Source organism: Ixodes scapularis, unplaced genomic scaffold (genome assembly GCF_016920785.2).
Source record: "Ixodes scapularis isolate PalLabHiFi unplaced genomic scaffold, ASM1692078v2 PGA_scaffold11__112_contigs__length_91849675, whole genome shotgun sequence".
Taxonomy (NCBI): Eukaryota; Metazoa; Arthropoda; class Arachnida; order Ixodida; family Ixodidae; genus Ixodes; species Ixodes scapularis.
Window position 1 is genome coordinate 42,360,989 of NW_024609837.1, and position 14,453 is coordinate 42,375,441.

The following is a 14,453-nucleotide window of genomic DNA, read 5'->3' on the forward strand; positions in this document are numbered from 1 at the left end:
AACGCCCCAGCGAAGGACTGAGATCTGATTTCGACCACCTGGAAATCTTTCGACGTGTAGCAGAAAACCCCGGCTAGACGACGCCTTCGTGGCAATAAGCCCTCGCCAGATTGCGGGCGCGTGCGCGTGTACCAGTCAATCTGGAAGTGCGTGGGTACATTCTGTAAAGGGAGATATCGTTTCGCGCTTGTGATGGCTGCTTCTACTTGCACGTTAGAGGATCACTCTCCTTTCGTGCTACGATGGCTGCCTGTGGCAAGAAACGGTGCGCAATACAAGTTTAATTCGTTTTTATCGTCTTTTTATTTTGCTCCCACTTTCTTCTTTAGTGTCACATACGTGTCAAAAATACGTTCTTTACAAACATATGTACGCGTCTGCCCACGCCCGATGTTGACACCGCGCATGCAAACCCACAAAGCAAGTTGGCACTTTTTTTATTTTTAAAAGATCGGTAAACAAAACAACAAAAACATCCGCTTGAAAAAAAAAAATAATAAGATTGGTGTAACTTTCTATTTGTCATAATCGTTTTCGAGGATCCGACAAAAGAAAGAAATAGAAAGGGAGAGTATTTTTTTATAAGATTGTCACTGTTTATTTTTTTACGTGACGCTTGACAAATGGTCGCCAATTTATTAATGTATTGATTCGAGTGATCCCTAGCATAGTTACACGCTGTACGATTAATTGAAATCTTCATTAACTTTCTCGGTCGGATGAAGTTCGTTTATTGTTTTGCACGCACTTGCGAATGAACAGTATAATCGTTAATCATCGTTAATGCTTTCGAATATTAACTAGTTAAGTAAGTAAGGGCGCAAAAACGGCCAAAACGGAAACGCTTGCCTTTTATAAACAAAGCAAAAAAAATGTTTGCCGATTGCAGGGAAAAAAATCGCCGCTAGAATTATTTCTTATTCCCGTAAAGCGTGCTCCACCGCGCACATCCTAACCTAGTGGGAAAGCAACCTTGATTTTCAAAGCATAATGCGGTCATTGAGTTTTTTTGTTTTTTTTTGTTTTTTTTTTTGTTCGGGGGCAATTTTGAAATTATGTAACGTAACTGTGTGGTCCCGTAATGTCAAAAGGCCTTTATCTGGTCGTATGCTCCCTTCACGGGAGTTTAGCGATGATGTCACAGTGTCACGGCGACATCATACCAAAGGCGCTTGAAATGCCTAGCATTTATTTATAGTTCCTCTGCGACGCCTTGTGACACCAGGAAATTAAACTATGAATGCCTTCTCATTGTGCCTGCAAAAGGACGAGCGCGAAGAGACCCCACACGGCGAAGAAGTGCTCTAAAATGCTGTCTTTGCCACATCGAAGAGGGGCACGTCCGTCAGGGGGCCAACGTAGAGAACGGGCAGAGATCGCGCGATGACGTGGCAGACAAGCTCACGCTAACATTGGTTGAGAGCGAGGGGAAACAAAATCAGATGGGCTCATCTGGAAAGTAAACAAACGCACCAGTTGCGCAATGAGTAGACAAACTTGCACGCGGTATAAGTGCTACGCATTTAGAACGCCTTTCAGAAATGCAAATAAAAGATTCATATCTTTTTTCTAACCAAGGTAAACCTTTTTCGCCATAAAAAATTTGTTAAAGACATTTAAGAATGCTTACGTGTAAGAATACGAAAGCATTCGTACACGCAGCGCATTCCTACAAGCAGCGCGCCGCGTCTTCTTTTTTCACACGGCGCTCCGGTGGTGACGTCACGCTCGCCCACTGCGCAGGCGCGGTGCCCCCTCCGGCTCCACGGCTTCCGTGACGATGCATCTGCGTCGATGTGCTTTTTTTTTTTGTGTGTGTTTTATTTCTGAGACGCGTTCGCTTTGACCTTGAGCGGCCCCGCCGGCTTCTGTGACAAAGCATCTGATATGATGCGTCGCAGCCAATGGGAATTTATTGCTCGTTTCACTGTCACAGACAACGCCGGCTTCGCTCCATGGGACAGATAATGCTTCCGCATTAAGAAAAAGTAAACAAAATAAGCATTTTATTTCTATGAGGATAAGGCAGAGTTTGATGTCCGTGAAATGACGTTCGCACGCGATGCGGGAGGCTGTAGCAACGACGTAGAATCGGATCTGCTGATCTGGAGGGTAAACAAGCGAACGAGGTGCGCCAAGAGCGGACAAACCTGTACGGCTATTAGGACGCCTTTGAAAAATGCCTTTAAGTTTTTTTGTTTTTTTTAAATGCGAAAGCACTAACTGGTCGAATGGAGCGAGCAAACCTCATCAGCTGCCGCGCCAAACGGCAAATACATTCTCCTTTCCCAATGCAGCGAAGTGAAGCCGAAATCTGAGGCATCCTAGCTTTGAAGCCCAGCCAAACGGCAAATAAATTCACCTCTCCAAGGGAAGCCGAGATCTCATGAATAGGGCTCCCATTCGCTGGCACGCGCATAATTACGAGGAACGGGGCTCCCATTGGCCGAGGCGGGTCAGTTTCAAGGACAGCCACCCCATGGGCCTACGTGCCCCTGCCAGACAAAACCGCGTCAGAGCGCACAGGGAAAAGGAAGCGTTTGGCTGGCGGGCCTCTCAGAGGGAGCCCGGTCCAGTATACTCCGGAGCGCGGCGCGGCCACTTCACGAGAACGCGCGCAAGAACGACGTTCATGCTTTTGCATTCACAACTCATAAGTGCTTAGGTGTACCTAGAGTCCCCCCTTTTTTTAACATCGTGTTATTTGTAGGTGGGAAAGGCCTAAGACTAAGTGTTCATGCCGCTGGAGGAAGATATGCTGACGCCGGTTGCCACCGAATGAGCGGTTGGACGATTTATGCATTCTAGATTCATATGGCAAGGTGATTACACTAGTGAACTTTTATCCGTGTCTTTTTAGAGCGGGCAAGCTGTCCATGATCTATGGGAGATGGAAAGTTCTCTACTGATATACAATGTGTTTCACCAACGACTGAAAATTGAGTTTAAATACGAGCACTGACAAAGAGCAAAGTCTTGGGTTGCCAAAGGCATGGTAGCGCTTTTTAGACGAGGACACAAGAAAGAGACAAGACAGACACGAGCGCAACAGGTGTCACTGAGCCAACTAGCCCAGCATTCAGCATTGTTAAACTGCAAAGGGCGAGACACGACAAGCAATGTCGTGTCTCATCAATGTTTCACGTGTCCGGATGGATGGATGGATGGAAGGACGCTAATGGTTGTACTCTTTATAAGGGGCGGTAGCTCGCGCCACCTAGCCTCTTTTGTTTTATACATTTTTGTTTCTGTTATGTTGTGTGAGATTGGCAAATAACCAGACAGCGTTTTCGAGATTCGGCCTCGGTCGGTAGTGTATCACAAAAGATGCGCCATACTCACGAAAAAAGAAAAAAGAAAAACGCGTTTGCAGCGTTTATAACCTGGCGCGCCGACCGGTTGTCAACCGATACATCACAATTTCAACGTAGAATACGGTGCAGGGCGGGACAGGTACCTTCGGGTTTTACGATAAAGTGTTAGACGTCCGTTAAACTCAGCGGTAACTCAGTAACAACCCCGGTAACGCGCACGTGCTGGAGACGGAACTTCGGCTGTACTCCTAGCTTGACACCGACTATATGAAGCTAGGACGTGACGTGTTTCCGGTTCGAAATATCGGCGACGCCATGTTGATAAACTTTCGCTCTGTGTTAGTTCTACACGCGGAGGAGGTATTTTCCAGTTTCACGCCGTGATCGACTGCGCCAGCTAGAGCAGTTGCTTTTTTTTTTTTCTATTTAAGACGTGTTTGCGATAAAAAGATCTACCCGTCGGTGGCCAAAGTGGCCTCGGTAGATGACGCCGCGACGACTCAGAGTAAAAAAAAAGCGGCTGAAAATACGTCCCCGGTCGTACTTAGAGTTCTGCCGTCGACGAAGCCACTCGCCATGCTTGCGCGTTCCACCAACACCCAAGAACGACGCCAGAAACTAAGGGTTTGCGTGCAAACTAATGAAGAGAGTGACGGACGTTAATCACCAACATGGCGGGACGCGGCTTAGCGGAGGTGAAAAGGCATTTCGTGAAGGCGCTTCCTATGGGTGACTCAGGTGCAGTATTGTACGCGTTACCCGAAAAATACTAATCGATTACAATTACAATTCGTTTCGGTTAAAAGTATTCAATTAGATTACTCGATTCGTTCAGACGAAATGTAATTGGCCATTAGTTGAAAAACCTTTACCTTTTCAATTACTTCATATTAATCAAAACGACACGTTTTTCTACCAGTTTAAAAACTGTTCTTTCGTAGTGTCTATTTCGTGATTAGAATCACAGAAGGACGAGCTCCTTATCCACTTATTTCATAAATTTTGGTGAAACATCCATCCGACGGAGGCTTGGTTCGAGAACTTCTCGATAGAAAAAAAGGGGCGCCACCAGAAAGAAAAGGGGAAATAGTAACCGTTAAAAAAACAACTTGGTACTTCCAAAAGTAATCAGACGACTCTGGTAATTTCCTTCCTAATAAATGCATTCAAAGGATTACAAAATGATCAAAAAAAGTAAACGATAACGAGGTATTTGATTACTTGTAATGACTATCGTACTAGTCTGCTCAGATGACGCCAATCATAATGCGGGAAAAGCAAACATTGAAGAGGGAGGTCGGGTAACTACAGTGTGAAGTATGTGGCAACATCTCCATCAACTTTCGGATATTAAAGAGAGGAAAAGAGAGGGAAACAAGGATGCACGAATGAGCTAACGTACACATATAAGCGTATACGTCCGGAAAATGCAGATACGAGCTTATATATACACTTCAACTTGGCCTCCCCGTCGCTTTTTCAAATCTCGCAGAACGCACGGTGCCGATCGCGATATGCATTCGAGTCCGCGGAGATTACATATATGTGTAATTTTCAACGTATGGAGACAACGAAAAGGAGACTTAAAACGCGATCAAAAAGAAATAAAAAAAAACAGAGGGTGAAAATATGTATGTAGTCTGAAACCGTGTTCTCCGACATTTCGAAATCGGGTCAGTTTTTGAGATGCGCAACACACGCAATCGCCGTACCAATATATTTTTTTTGTTCGTTTCTTATTTATCTGCCAGCTTACTTGAGCCTCATTTCGTATTCCCCGTCGCATTTCTCTTCTCACTGTTCCGAGTTCTCGCCTTCTTCTCGTTCTCTCCTTAAAGAACCCGACTCTATTACATCCTTCGCTGCACCCGACGCAATACTATAAAAAAATATAACACGCTAAAGTTTTGGAAGAAAAAGACGAAGAAGGCCTACCCCCCGCTTCCCCTCATACAACGGACTGCAGCGGACTCTACGCGCAATACCAGCCAATCCAACGTCACTTGAGTGTCACGTGTCCCTCGGAAGCCTAGTCATTCGCTAGGATCCTTCAGTTGCCGCGTAGTCACGTGACAAATTCGCATTGTTTGATTGGCCTGGGTGGGGTGGTAGCGTCCGTTGCGCTCCACCATAAGCTGAAAGCGGAGTAAACCGAAAGCGAGAATGCGAAAGCTGCGGCGGCTAAGTTTTTCGAAGTTGTACACCCTCGATTCGCCGTAACTTGGCAAAGAGCCTATAGGCTACGGCCCTTCCCAGCCAATCAGAGCGACGGAGGCGAGGCACGTGGCAGACGGAAAAGAGGGGAAGGAGGAACTCCCGTCTTACCCAGACCTTCTTTTGTGTGTCCCAGAAGTTGCTTTTGTCCACATCGGAGGTGACTACCTCGTCGCTCAAAATTGGCACAAAAACGGCTCTCTCCCGCCCGTGGCTTCGACAGCACTGCGCGCAGCTAGTGAGGAGATGAAGTATAGTCACCTGTGCCCCTCCGGTGCGCTGATTGGATGACTGGGACCGTAGCCTTCGCCGTTTGTCAAGTTACGCGGCGAGACGGAGTCTAGTGCCCGTGGGGCATAGCAGCCACTCGACGATGAAACAAAGCCAGGATGAGGGATGGGAAATTACTCGAGATCCTCCGGGCTTCATTAAAGTCATTAGCCGGATCGCTTAAAGTCATTCCTTGTTTTTATTTTTTTTTTTTTAAACCTGAGGTCTGTTTCTTTTTTTTTTTTTTCCTCTCTTTGTAGCGTTCCGGTCTTCTGAGACGGGTGTATGTGGAAAAGGAAAAGTTTCTCCGTATCGAGAAAACCTAGTGACCCGTTGATTTTCGTCCGAGGTGAACCATAAATTATCCACTTTTTCTTGTTTTTTATGCCGTTTTTTTAATCATTTTTTTGTCTTATTGTGTGTGTGTGTGGGGGGGGGGGGGGGGGGGAAGTTTATTTCCTTTGTTTCCGTGGTTTGGGTATAGGTTTTTGTTTCGTATTTGTTCTTCTGCTCAATGTGTAGGTACGTGAAGCATGGGTTTAATTTGGTTCCTCTCCACGCTCATGTCGACCTTAGTCAGTTTTGTTTTCTGGAGTCGATGATAAAACAGAGTATGCAAAAAACGCAAGTTCGTCTGCTTCTTCCACAGAGGTTGCGACAATGTCAGAACACCGAGCTCTTATTGGCTGATCGAAAAAGAAATATATATATATAGTGGGAAGACCTCGGGGCATCTAGCATTAAGGTCTAACTACAATCCTCCAATCAAAGCCAATCACAGCTCGGCGTTGTTCTGACGTCACCGCAAGAAGCAGACGACTTCCTCTCCCCATTCTACAGCTACGCTTTGCTTGCGAGTGCCGTCACTTCGAAGCATGGATCGAGCACGTGCCCGCCAGGCCCGCTCTCCGCAGCGCACAGTCTGCTAATATACCTAGTTACACTAGCGCTCTCAAATGTCATTAAGCCAACAACAGCTGGCTCAATCGCGATCGGCCGGAGTTACGCAGTGGCGGCGCCAACTGTCATTGAGCCGCTAACAATCTTTGAGTTCAACCACACAGTTATTATAAATACGCTAGAAGTTCAACTGGCGCTAGTGTCTATGCGACTTCCTGGAGGCAAATTGAAGCAGACACCAACCAGTCTACCTTTGCGGGGCTCCTGTGCATTCCTATGGGAAAACGCGCGTGCATTTTGTCTCTTCGCCGGAAAATAACATAAATAACTTTTGTTATTTCGGTTGTACTGCATAGTATGTACGTTTATTAATATTATAAATGTGGAACTGCTTTAGTTACAGCATTTTTCTTTACCAGTGAACGATGTTAAACTTCGCCGTATTTCAGGCCCCAACCTCTGTACCATGGCAGGTATGTAAAAACGAGCGGCGATTCTAAGCAAAATAACGATCGAAAGAAATGTAGAGTGTGTTCAAGGTTAGCTAGCGTTCCGGTGGCGCTTATATATTGCTAATATGTCCGTCCTGTCATTATATGAAAATGACTCCGTCTTGCGCATCTTTACGATCGGTTAAAAAAGCATTCGAACGTAAAAAATAAAGTACGTGAGCTACAAAAGGTGTGTATTTGTATCATTTCCTATGTCGGGCACTTTTTATCGCCCACCTGTTTTCTGGCTTCTTCCTATTTGAAAAGATTTGGAGCGTGCGGGTGATGATTTGAATCCAGAACAAGCATCTTCGCACATATTCATGAGCAGAAAAAAATAAACCAGTACTTATTTATTGGAAATCAGACTATATTATGTGGCTTTCAATTTATTTTGATCGTCTGCAGGCACAAGGAGTTACTTATCCAATGTTGCCGCGTACTCCTTGCCGTCTCTCTCACCTTTCCAGATGTCCTTCGTTCGTTTGGCACGTATATCGCCCATGCTAGAAAGCACCGACGCCGTGTTCGCGCTAACAGTGTCCGACAGTGCACATAAATACATGTACGAAGTAGTTTTAGCACCGTTTTTCATGCCACAAATTTCAAATAAAAACGCCGTAACTGACCAATTCTTTCGTCTGCCTGTCTGAGAAATGTTCCAAGCTACCTAGCACGTACGAATTATTCGTGATATTTGCTCTTATAATCAGCGCAGACAGAAAAAGCACTCGCTTATTCCCATAGAAATGCATTACCGGAAGTCAGTTTTCGACTGGTTGCTGTCTGCTTCAATTTACATCAGCACAATAGCGCCAGTTGAACCTCTAGCGTACATTATAATAACTCTATGAGTTTAACTGAGCTGGCCTGCCTCGGTTGTACTCCATTTCACCTTATGTAGTACCACAGCGAAGGCAAGAAGCGCGAGCTCATAGCGTTGGCAGCAGCTCTTAATACCCCATTCACACGACCAGCATAATTAAAGGTACCTTTAACATAGGTCCCTTTGCAATCGGCAAATCAGCCCCCGCTGATGGATTGCGAGCACATGCCACGCGCGGAGGATCGCGAACTGATTCGCCGCTGGCCATAAGTCGGTGCCCAAAAGATTTCTCCCTCGCTTGAATTTGCGTGAAACGTCCTGATTGTCGTTTCTTTACTCTGAAAACAACAACAACAACAACAACAAAAAAGGAATTCATTTTGTTTTGTTTTAGAAGTGTATAACGTATGAAAAGTGTGCATTATACTCATCTGCATCCCTTGAAATAAAGAAAGGTAATGAGACATAAGTTTTGCTTTCGTTTCGGTTTCAACCGTGTTCTTTGATGCGCATCTCAACTGGGGTTGCTAGGCATATATGTACCGTGTAACACCGGACAACTTAGTTGAGCACAATGACAGTTCGGAGATGTTAACGATCATTGGCTTAATGACAGTTCAAATGGCTAGCGTTGCTAGAGTATGAATTTACCTAATCTTGAAACCCCGCAAAAAAAATGCATGTCAGCGAGAAATAAATTTAAAATAGAAAGTAGGGAACAGTAAAGTTCGAGAACATTTTCTACAACGGTAGTTCGTTTGACTCTCTTCTAGAGTATGGCGACACTGCTGGGTACGTGGAGGAAACCTGAAAACTACAGGCACCGAAAACTTCTCGCTTCGTTATCGGTTGGTTGGTGCTCGTACCGGCTAACGCCGTAATCTCATTGGTTGCGGAACGATAATGAGATGCAGGGGGTTCGCCCCGCCCCGCGTTCTTTTTTAAGGTGTGAGAGACTCCAAAGGGGTTTCAGATTACATGGTAATGCTGAAAAACAACCCCCCCCCCCCCACAAAAAAAAAAAAAAAAAGTAGCGATTTTTACTTTTAAAGCCATATAACGCATGAAACGCATTATAAGGAATTGGTGTATCACCTGACGTATATTTTTCCGCTAAATTTAGCGAGAACTGTTGGTTGTGTAGGTCATGTGACGTGGATTTCCCTACTATATTTAGTGGGGGAAACTGGATTAATGTAGATGTCATGACGTGAATTTTCCCGCTAAATTAGGCGGGGAAAGTGAATTGGTGTACAGGTGGCGTGACATCAATTTTTCTGCTAAATTTAGCGGGCGCACTGAATTGGTCTGTAAGTCCCGTGACGTCAGGTCATGGGACATCAACTTTCCCGCTAAATTTAGCTGGGAAACGGAACTCGTGTATAGGTCTCGTGATATCAATTCAGCCCTCTAGATTTAGCGGGAAATGCATGGACGGAAGGAGACAAGTTTGGGATTAGAAACTAGCGTTAAAAAACATTTTATGCTTCAAAAGATTAACTGAACACCACTAAGTGCTGCGCACTTTCTTTTGTTTGTGCGTGTCTTGAAGAGCTACCATATGTTCTCACACATTCAGCACTAACTCGGTAAACAATGCGCAATAATAGTGTGTGCCGATTGTAGTAGAGTCAACTGACACGGAAATTCGATTGACTGCACATTACGTCAAATATTCAATACGACGTCATTGCGGAGATTCGGTAAATAATTTTAAGAAGTCCAGATATTTGAAACACTATTAATCTGATTATGTCCATAGCACATCGAGTAGGCTGACGTTGTGCCCCCCCCCCCCCCCCCCCCCCCTTTCAATTTAATGCGACACGTTGCGCTGCATTCAACGGAGATAAAAAGACGCCGCCTTCGTGCGCGTACTCACACTGGTCGTCTTCAACGACGGCATAGTTGCCCTTCTCCACGAATGTGATCATGCCCATGTGAAGCACACCCATGACGACGTAAAGGAACTGCGTCTGCTCGTCTTCGGTCATGCCCATAACGGTCATGGCTTTCTGCAAGTAACAAAAGAAAAGCATGTTTTGTCCCTACAGAGACCAACACGCTGTTTATAAACAAGTCAGCGTATGCCCACACCTATAGTGAGAAGCGCTGCGCGTGTGCACAAACCGGACACGCGTGAATCGGCGAAATCAGCAGCAGGTATTTCGCCGATTATTTCGAGGCCTTTGAAGTGGCCCGTGAAACGATGGTACCATTCCCCTGTTTCACGGGAATCATCGAAAGTCCTTGGACCGAGGGCTTTGATGGAATAGACGAATCAGCTTGCTATATGTCCCCGACTGTGTGCGTCCCCTTTGGCAAGGATTGATAATTGGGCTAGTTGGTATTTAAACATCTAACGGTATTAGCGCATTCTTTAAACATCTAAACGGTATTCTCTACGTGTGCGCTAATACCGTTGAGGTGCCCTTTGGCTTCTTCTATTTCTTCGATTCTTTAAAGGCCTAGGCAGTGAAGATCTTGAAGGGCCTTCAGGTTTCCCCTTTGATGTACCTATTGAGTGTCTGGGAGAAAAGATAGCCATGTTTTTATGGCCCGCGTAGATAAGCTACGCATCGATGACAGCTGAAACTCCGTGAGAATGAGAAACTAGAGGTGGAACGCGAAAGTTTGGAAATAGGACGTTGCCTGGATCAAATGATAAAAGAGAAGTGCGAATTTTTTTTATGAGCCGACGCCTAATATTATGAAGTGAAATGCCTAATATTATGAAAATAAAAAATGAGTATTATGAAATGAATGCCTAATATTATGAAAATAAGACAATACATTATGGTCGCATATGGCACTTAATCAGCGAAAGGAAAACATTGCAACAGATAAGATAATACCAGCTGTTTTCTTTTTTTGCTGACAAATAGTTTTCAGTTCAATACATGCTACAGGCGCTCACAGTGTCGTTTCTAGTTTTGATGATATTAGGCTTAGGTAAACGTAGGCTTATCAAGAAATTGTCTATTTTTTTTTTTTCGATGAGTTTATGCTGAAACATTTCTCAGTACCGCTAGCGTCACACTCCCACGGAATTTCAGGTTTCTACGATGCGTATAGTTTATTTATGCGAGCCAAAAAAAAACATTTTCTTTTCTTTCAAAAACACCCGTACCAATGAATGGATAGATGCCAATGGCTGTACCCTTTGTAACGGGTGGTAGCTTGCGCCACCTAGCTTAGACACCAAAAGCACAGTTCATCAACTTGCCCTTCTAAGAAAATTTGCATCAATGTAACCCGCATATACGCTTTCTTTTAAGTTTTCCTTAAACGCCTTTCGTGTTTTTTTTATATATATACTGCAAAACTCACCAGGGTTTCTTGAAAGTCATGTGCATCGTTCGTGCCTTCCAGCTTGTAGACTCCGCTTTGGTTGAGGTAGGTGTAGTAATCCGGGTTGGCCACGCCCAGGTTTTCTGAGAACCAATCAGCGTAGAATAAAATGTCAATGTAAGGGAACATCAGGTAGGCATGTATAACAGACCGAAACTCTTCTCCGCTACTTTAACGCGAACATCTTGCGCACATTGAAAACATTAAAAAAAAGGTATAAAATGATACAGTTCTTACTCCTTCTGTTAACACTTTGCAAAACGTAAAGTTCTTCTTTTCTTACCAATCAATGAATCAATAAATTTTACGTCACATATCTTAATTATGTACAACTATAGGTTCCTGCATTAGCCTATGTGGCTTGTGCGTAGTTTTTGCGGCACTGATTCGTCGAATTTAGAGTTTTAAAATATACTTATTAATTGTATCACAGTTTTCTCAAGCAAAATTTAAAAAAAAGAACCATGCGCATGTCATTCCCTCTTTTCCCTCCATTAATTTTGTAATTTCAGTATTATATTTCCACTGTAAGTCATATTGAAGTAATGTTTACACAAGCACTAAAATAGAGTGTTTACGCAAGACTGAATCGAGACAATAACTCGACACCCAAAATCCACTCCCAGAAATGATAACAACATCCTTCGGGGGGTACTGCACTTGCTCCATCTCAAGCGTGGTAAGCAGCGTGGTATCATTATGAATCGAGGGGAAATAATCACATTAATTATCAGAAAAATGCTTACTCTTCATTTCGGGTGATGCACCATAACACACTTGGTAGAAGATGTGGAAGTTCCTTTCAAGGGAGCTCTGACTCACGACCCTCGACTGCAAAAAGGAACAGAAGAAACACAATCAGTAAAACGCGCGAGTTAAGGCGTTTTTGCCGGAGTACTATATAAAACACACACAAAAAATGGCACTATCCTCATTGCGTTAAGGCCTAAATTTGTATGATTCAACCAATGTAACTGATATCATAATAGAAATATCTAAAGCAATTATTTGGCAATCCGACCAATTCCGACCCAATTCGAGCCGACCTAACCGACCTTACCCAGAAAGTTCTGGCTCGACCCGACCCGACCCGACCCGACCCGACCCGACCCGACCCGACCCGACCCGACCCGACCCGACCCGATTCGACTCGACTCGACTACTCCCGACCCGAACTGATATCACTCAGACCACTGGCAGCTTGCATCAAATAAAGCTCACCTTTTCGAGCAGAAAGTTGGAGATGCGACCGCCTTCAGGGGTTCCGCCACGACTGAACTGTATTTCCACGTATTTGCCCTGGGTCAAAGAAGGAAGTTCCCAAAAGCATCAGAAGCGCTCTGGGATCATGAGGTAGAAATTATGTAGAAACGATCGAATAATTGGCTCACGGGACAAAAAACATGGACGGCGCGCTCGGTGCAAATTTTAACTATTTCAAATATTAGCAATACACACAGGGCGAATAAACATAGTACACGTAAGTTAAAAGAATACAGCGCTGACCACGTGTGAGTTTCGATCGATTAATACAGCATCAATAGTTGCGTATTCGTGCTACAGTCCATCAAGCAGCGTGGCATATATACTCCTGACGTAGACTGTTAACGTAGCTTGGCAGAATCCACATCAAGATACACTTCGCCGGTTGTTTTCGTGCCTTCCTCCTGGACTAAACGGACTGAATAAGAATGCATATTTTCTTTCTCTGTTTCTCTCTTTTTCTCTCCACAACTGAGCGAAATAAAAATTGGTTTGATGTAAAAATATTTGTGTTCGCTATTAACATGTTTGCATAAATCCAACAGAGGTACCAAGGTAGATGGAAGTGTCATGCAAAGTAGTCCTGGTCAACCATTAAAAAAGGTTCCTACATGTAGAGGACATAAGAACACGCTAGAAATGACAATTGCGGGCAGCTAGTGCTTAAAACCAAAATGTAATTGAGATAAGCGTCAGGATAAGGCTTCAAGGCATCAGGGAGTTTGGATTCCGGGAATTTCGTCAGAAATGACTCCTGCAAGTTCAAAATTCGAACATGAAAACATACATGAAACAATCACGAAAAACATCATCTGGGAAGATGACATCATGCGCAAAACACCACAAAAAAGGTGATAATACTAATAATAATATTTTATTTGTACTTAAAAGGGGGGGGGGGGGGTACGCAGGCATACTGGGCCACAAAAGGCAATGCTGCCCATACCGGAAGGCTTGTGTACCCAACCTGGGGCCCGTAAATGCATGCATGTGTACATATGTACACATGCATGCATTTGGAACGCGTGTGTACATGCGTACACACGTGTTCAACTGACCAAAAACAGTGACGTCAAAACAAGTTGGGTCACCCGTACAGCCGGCGCAACAAAAGCGAGCATAACGATCGGCGGAGAAACGAACGTGGCCCATGAATAGGCTTCGCTAGATTGCCCTTTGATGCGACTTCCCGAAATACCGGACGTAGGGAAAGGGAATGACCTTCGGGAGACGTAGAAAAAAAAATCCAGCAATGAAGACAAGCCAAGCAAATGAAAACCCGGCTTGGTTGCACGGGTTCCTTTCTGCCCGTCTTGACCACTTGCCTGCACCCGCGTGATTGCGTGTGTGCGCTGCGCATAAAAGAGTTCTTTTTTTTTGGGGGGGGGGGGGGGGGGGGGAGGGGGAGGGGGGACGCGCAGTCGGTTGTGGTTCCTTCGTTCGTTCGTGTTACACTTCACTTTTATGGGACCGATGCAGTCTTGTACAGACTTTATTTATTTATTTACAAATACCCGCAAGGGCCCTCAGGGCCCCAGAAAAGCAATTGATTACAATAACAATTACACTTGGCTAAAAGTATTCGATCAGATTACTCGATCGAAAAAGTGATTGGTCCTTACTAGAAAAAGTAACCATCACTTTTCCGATTAATTCAGATATTGAAAACGACAGATTTTTCTGCCGGTTTTAGTATAACTATATTTCGTACTATTCATTAGGGAGTTTTAGGAAACCGTGTTTGCACATCCGATTACGGCACGATGGGTCCCCCGGTACGAGCTGCGCATGCGCTAACGCAAAAGACTCGCACAGTGCGCAGTT

The 14,453-nt window shown here is 44.5% G+C and overlaps 1 protein-coding gene across 1 annotated transcript in view; it reads right to left on the reverse strand.

Moving 5' to 3' along the window:
- LOC8040270 (unconventional myosin-Ie) overlaps positions 1-14,453 on the reverse strand; it is a 350,045-nt gene that overhangs the window by 62,560 nt on the left and 273,032 nt on the right. The window contains exons 7-10 of the mRNA XM_029979890.3: positions 12,588-12,665; positions 12,113-12,197; positions 11,346-11,449; positions 9,898-10,030 (exon numbers count right to left, since the gene is read on the reverse strand). Of these exons, the coding sequence (XP_029835750.2) occupies positions 9,898-10,030; positions 11,346-11,449; positions 12,113-12,197; positions 12,588-12,665 (400 nt within the window). The remainder of the gene's footprint in view (positions 1-9,897; positions 10,031-11,345; positions 11,450-12,112; positions 12,198-12,587; positions 12,666-14,453) is intronic.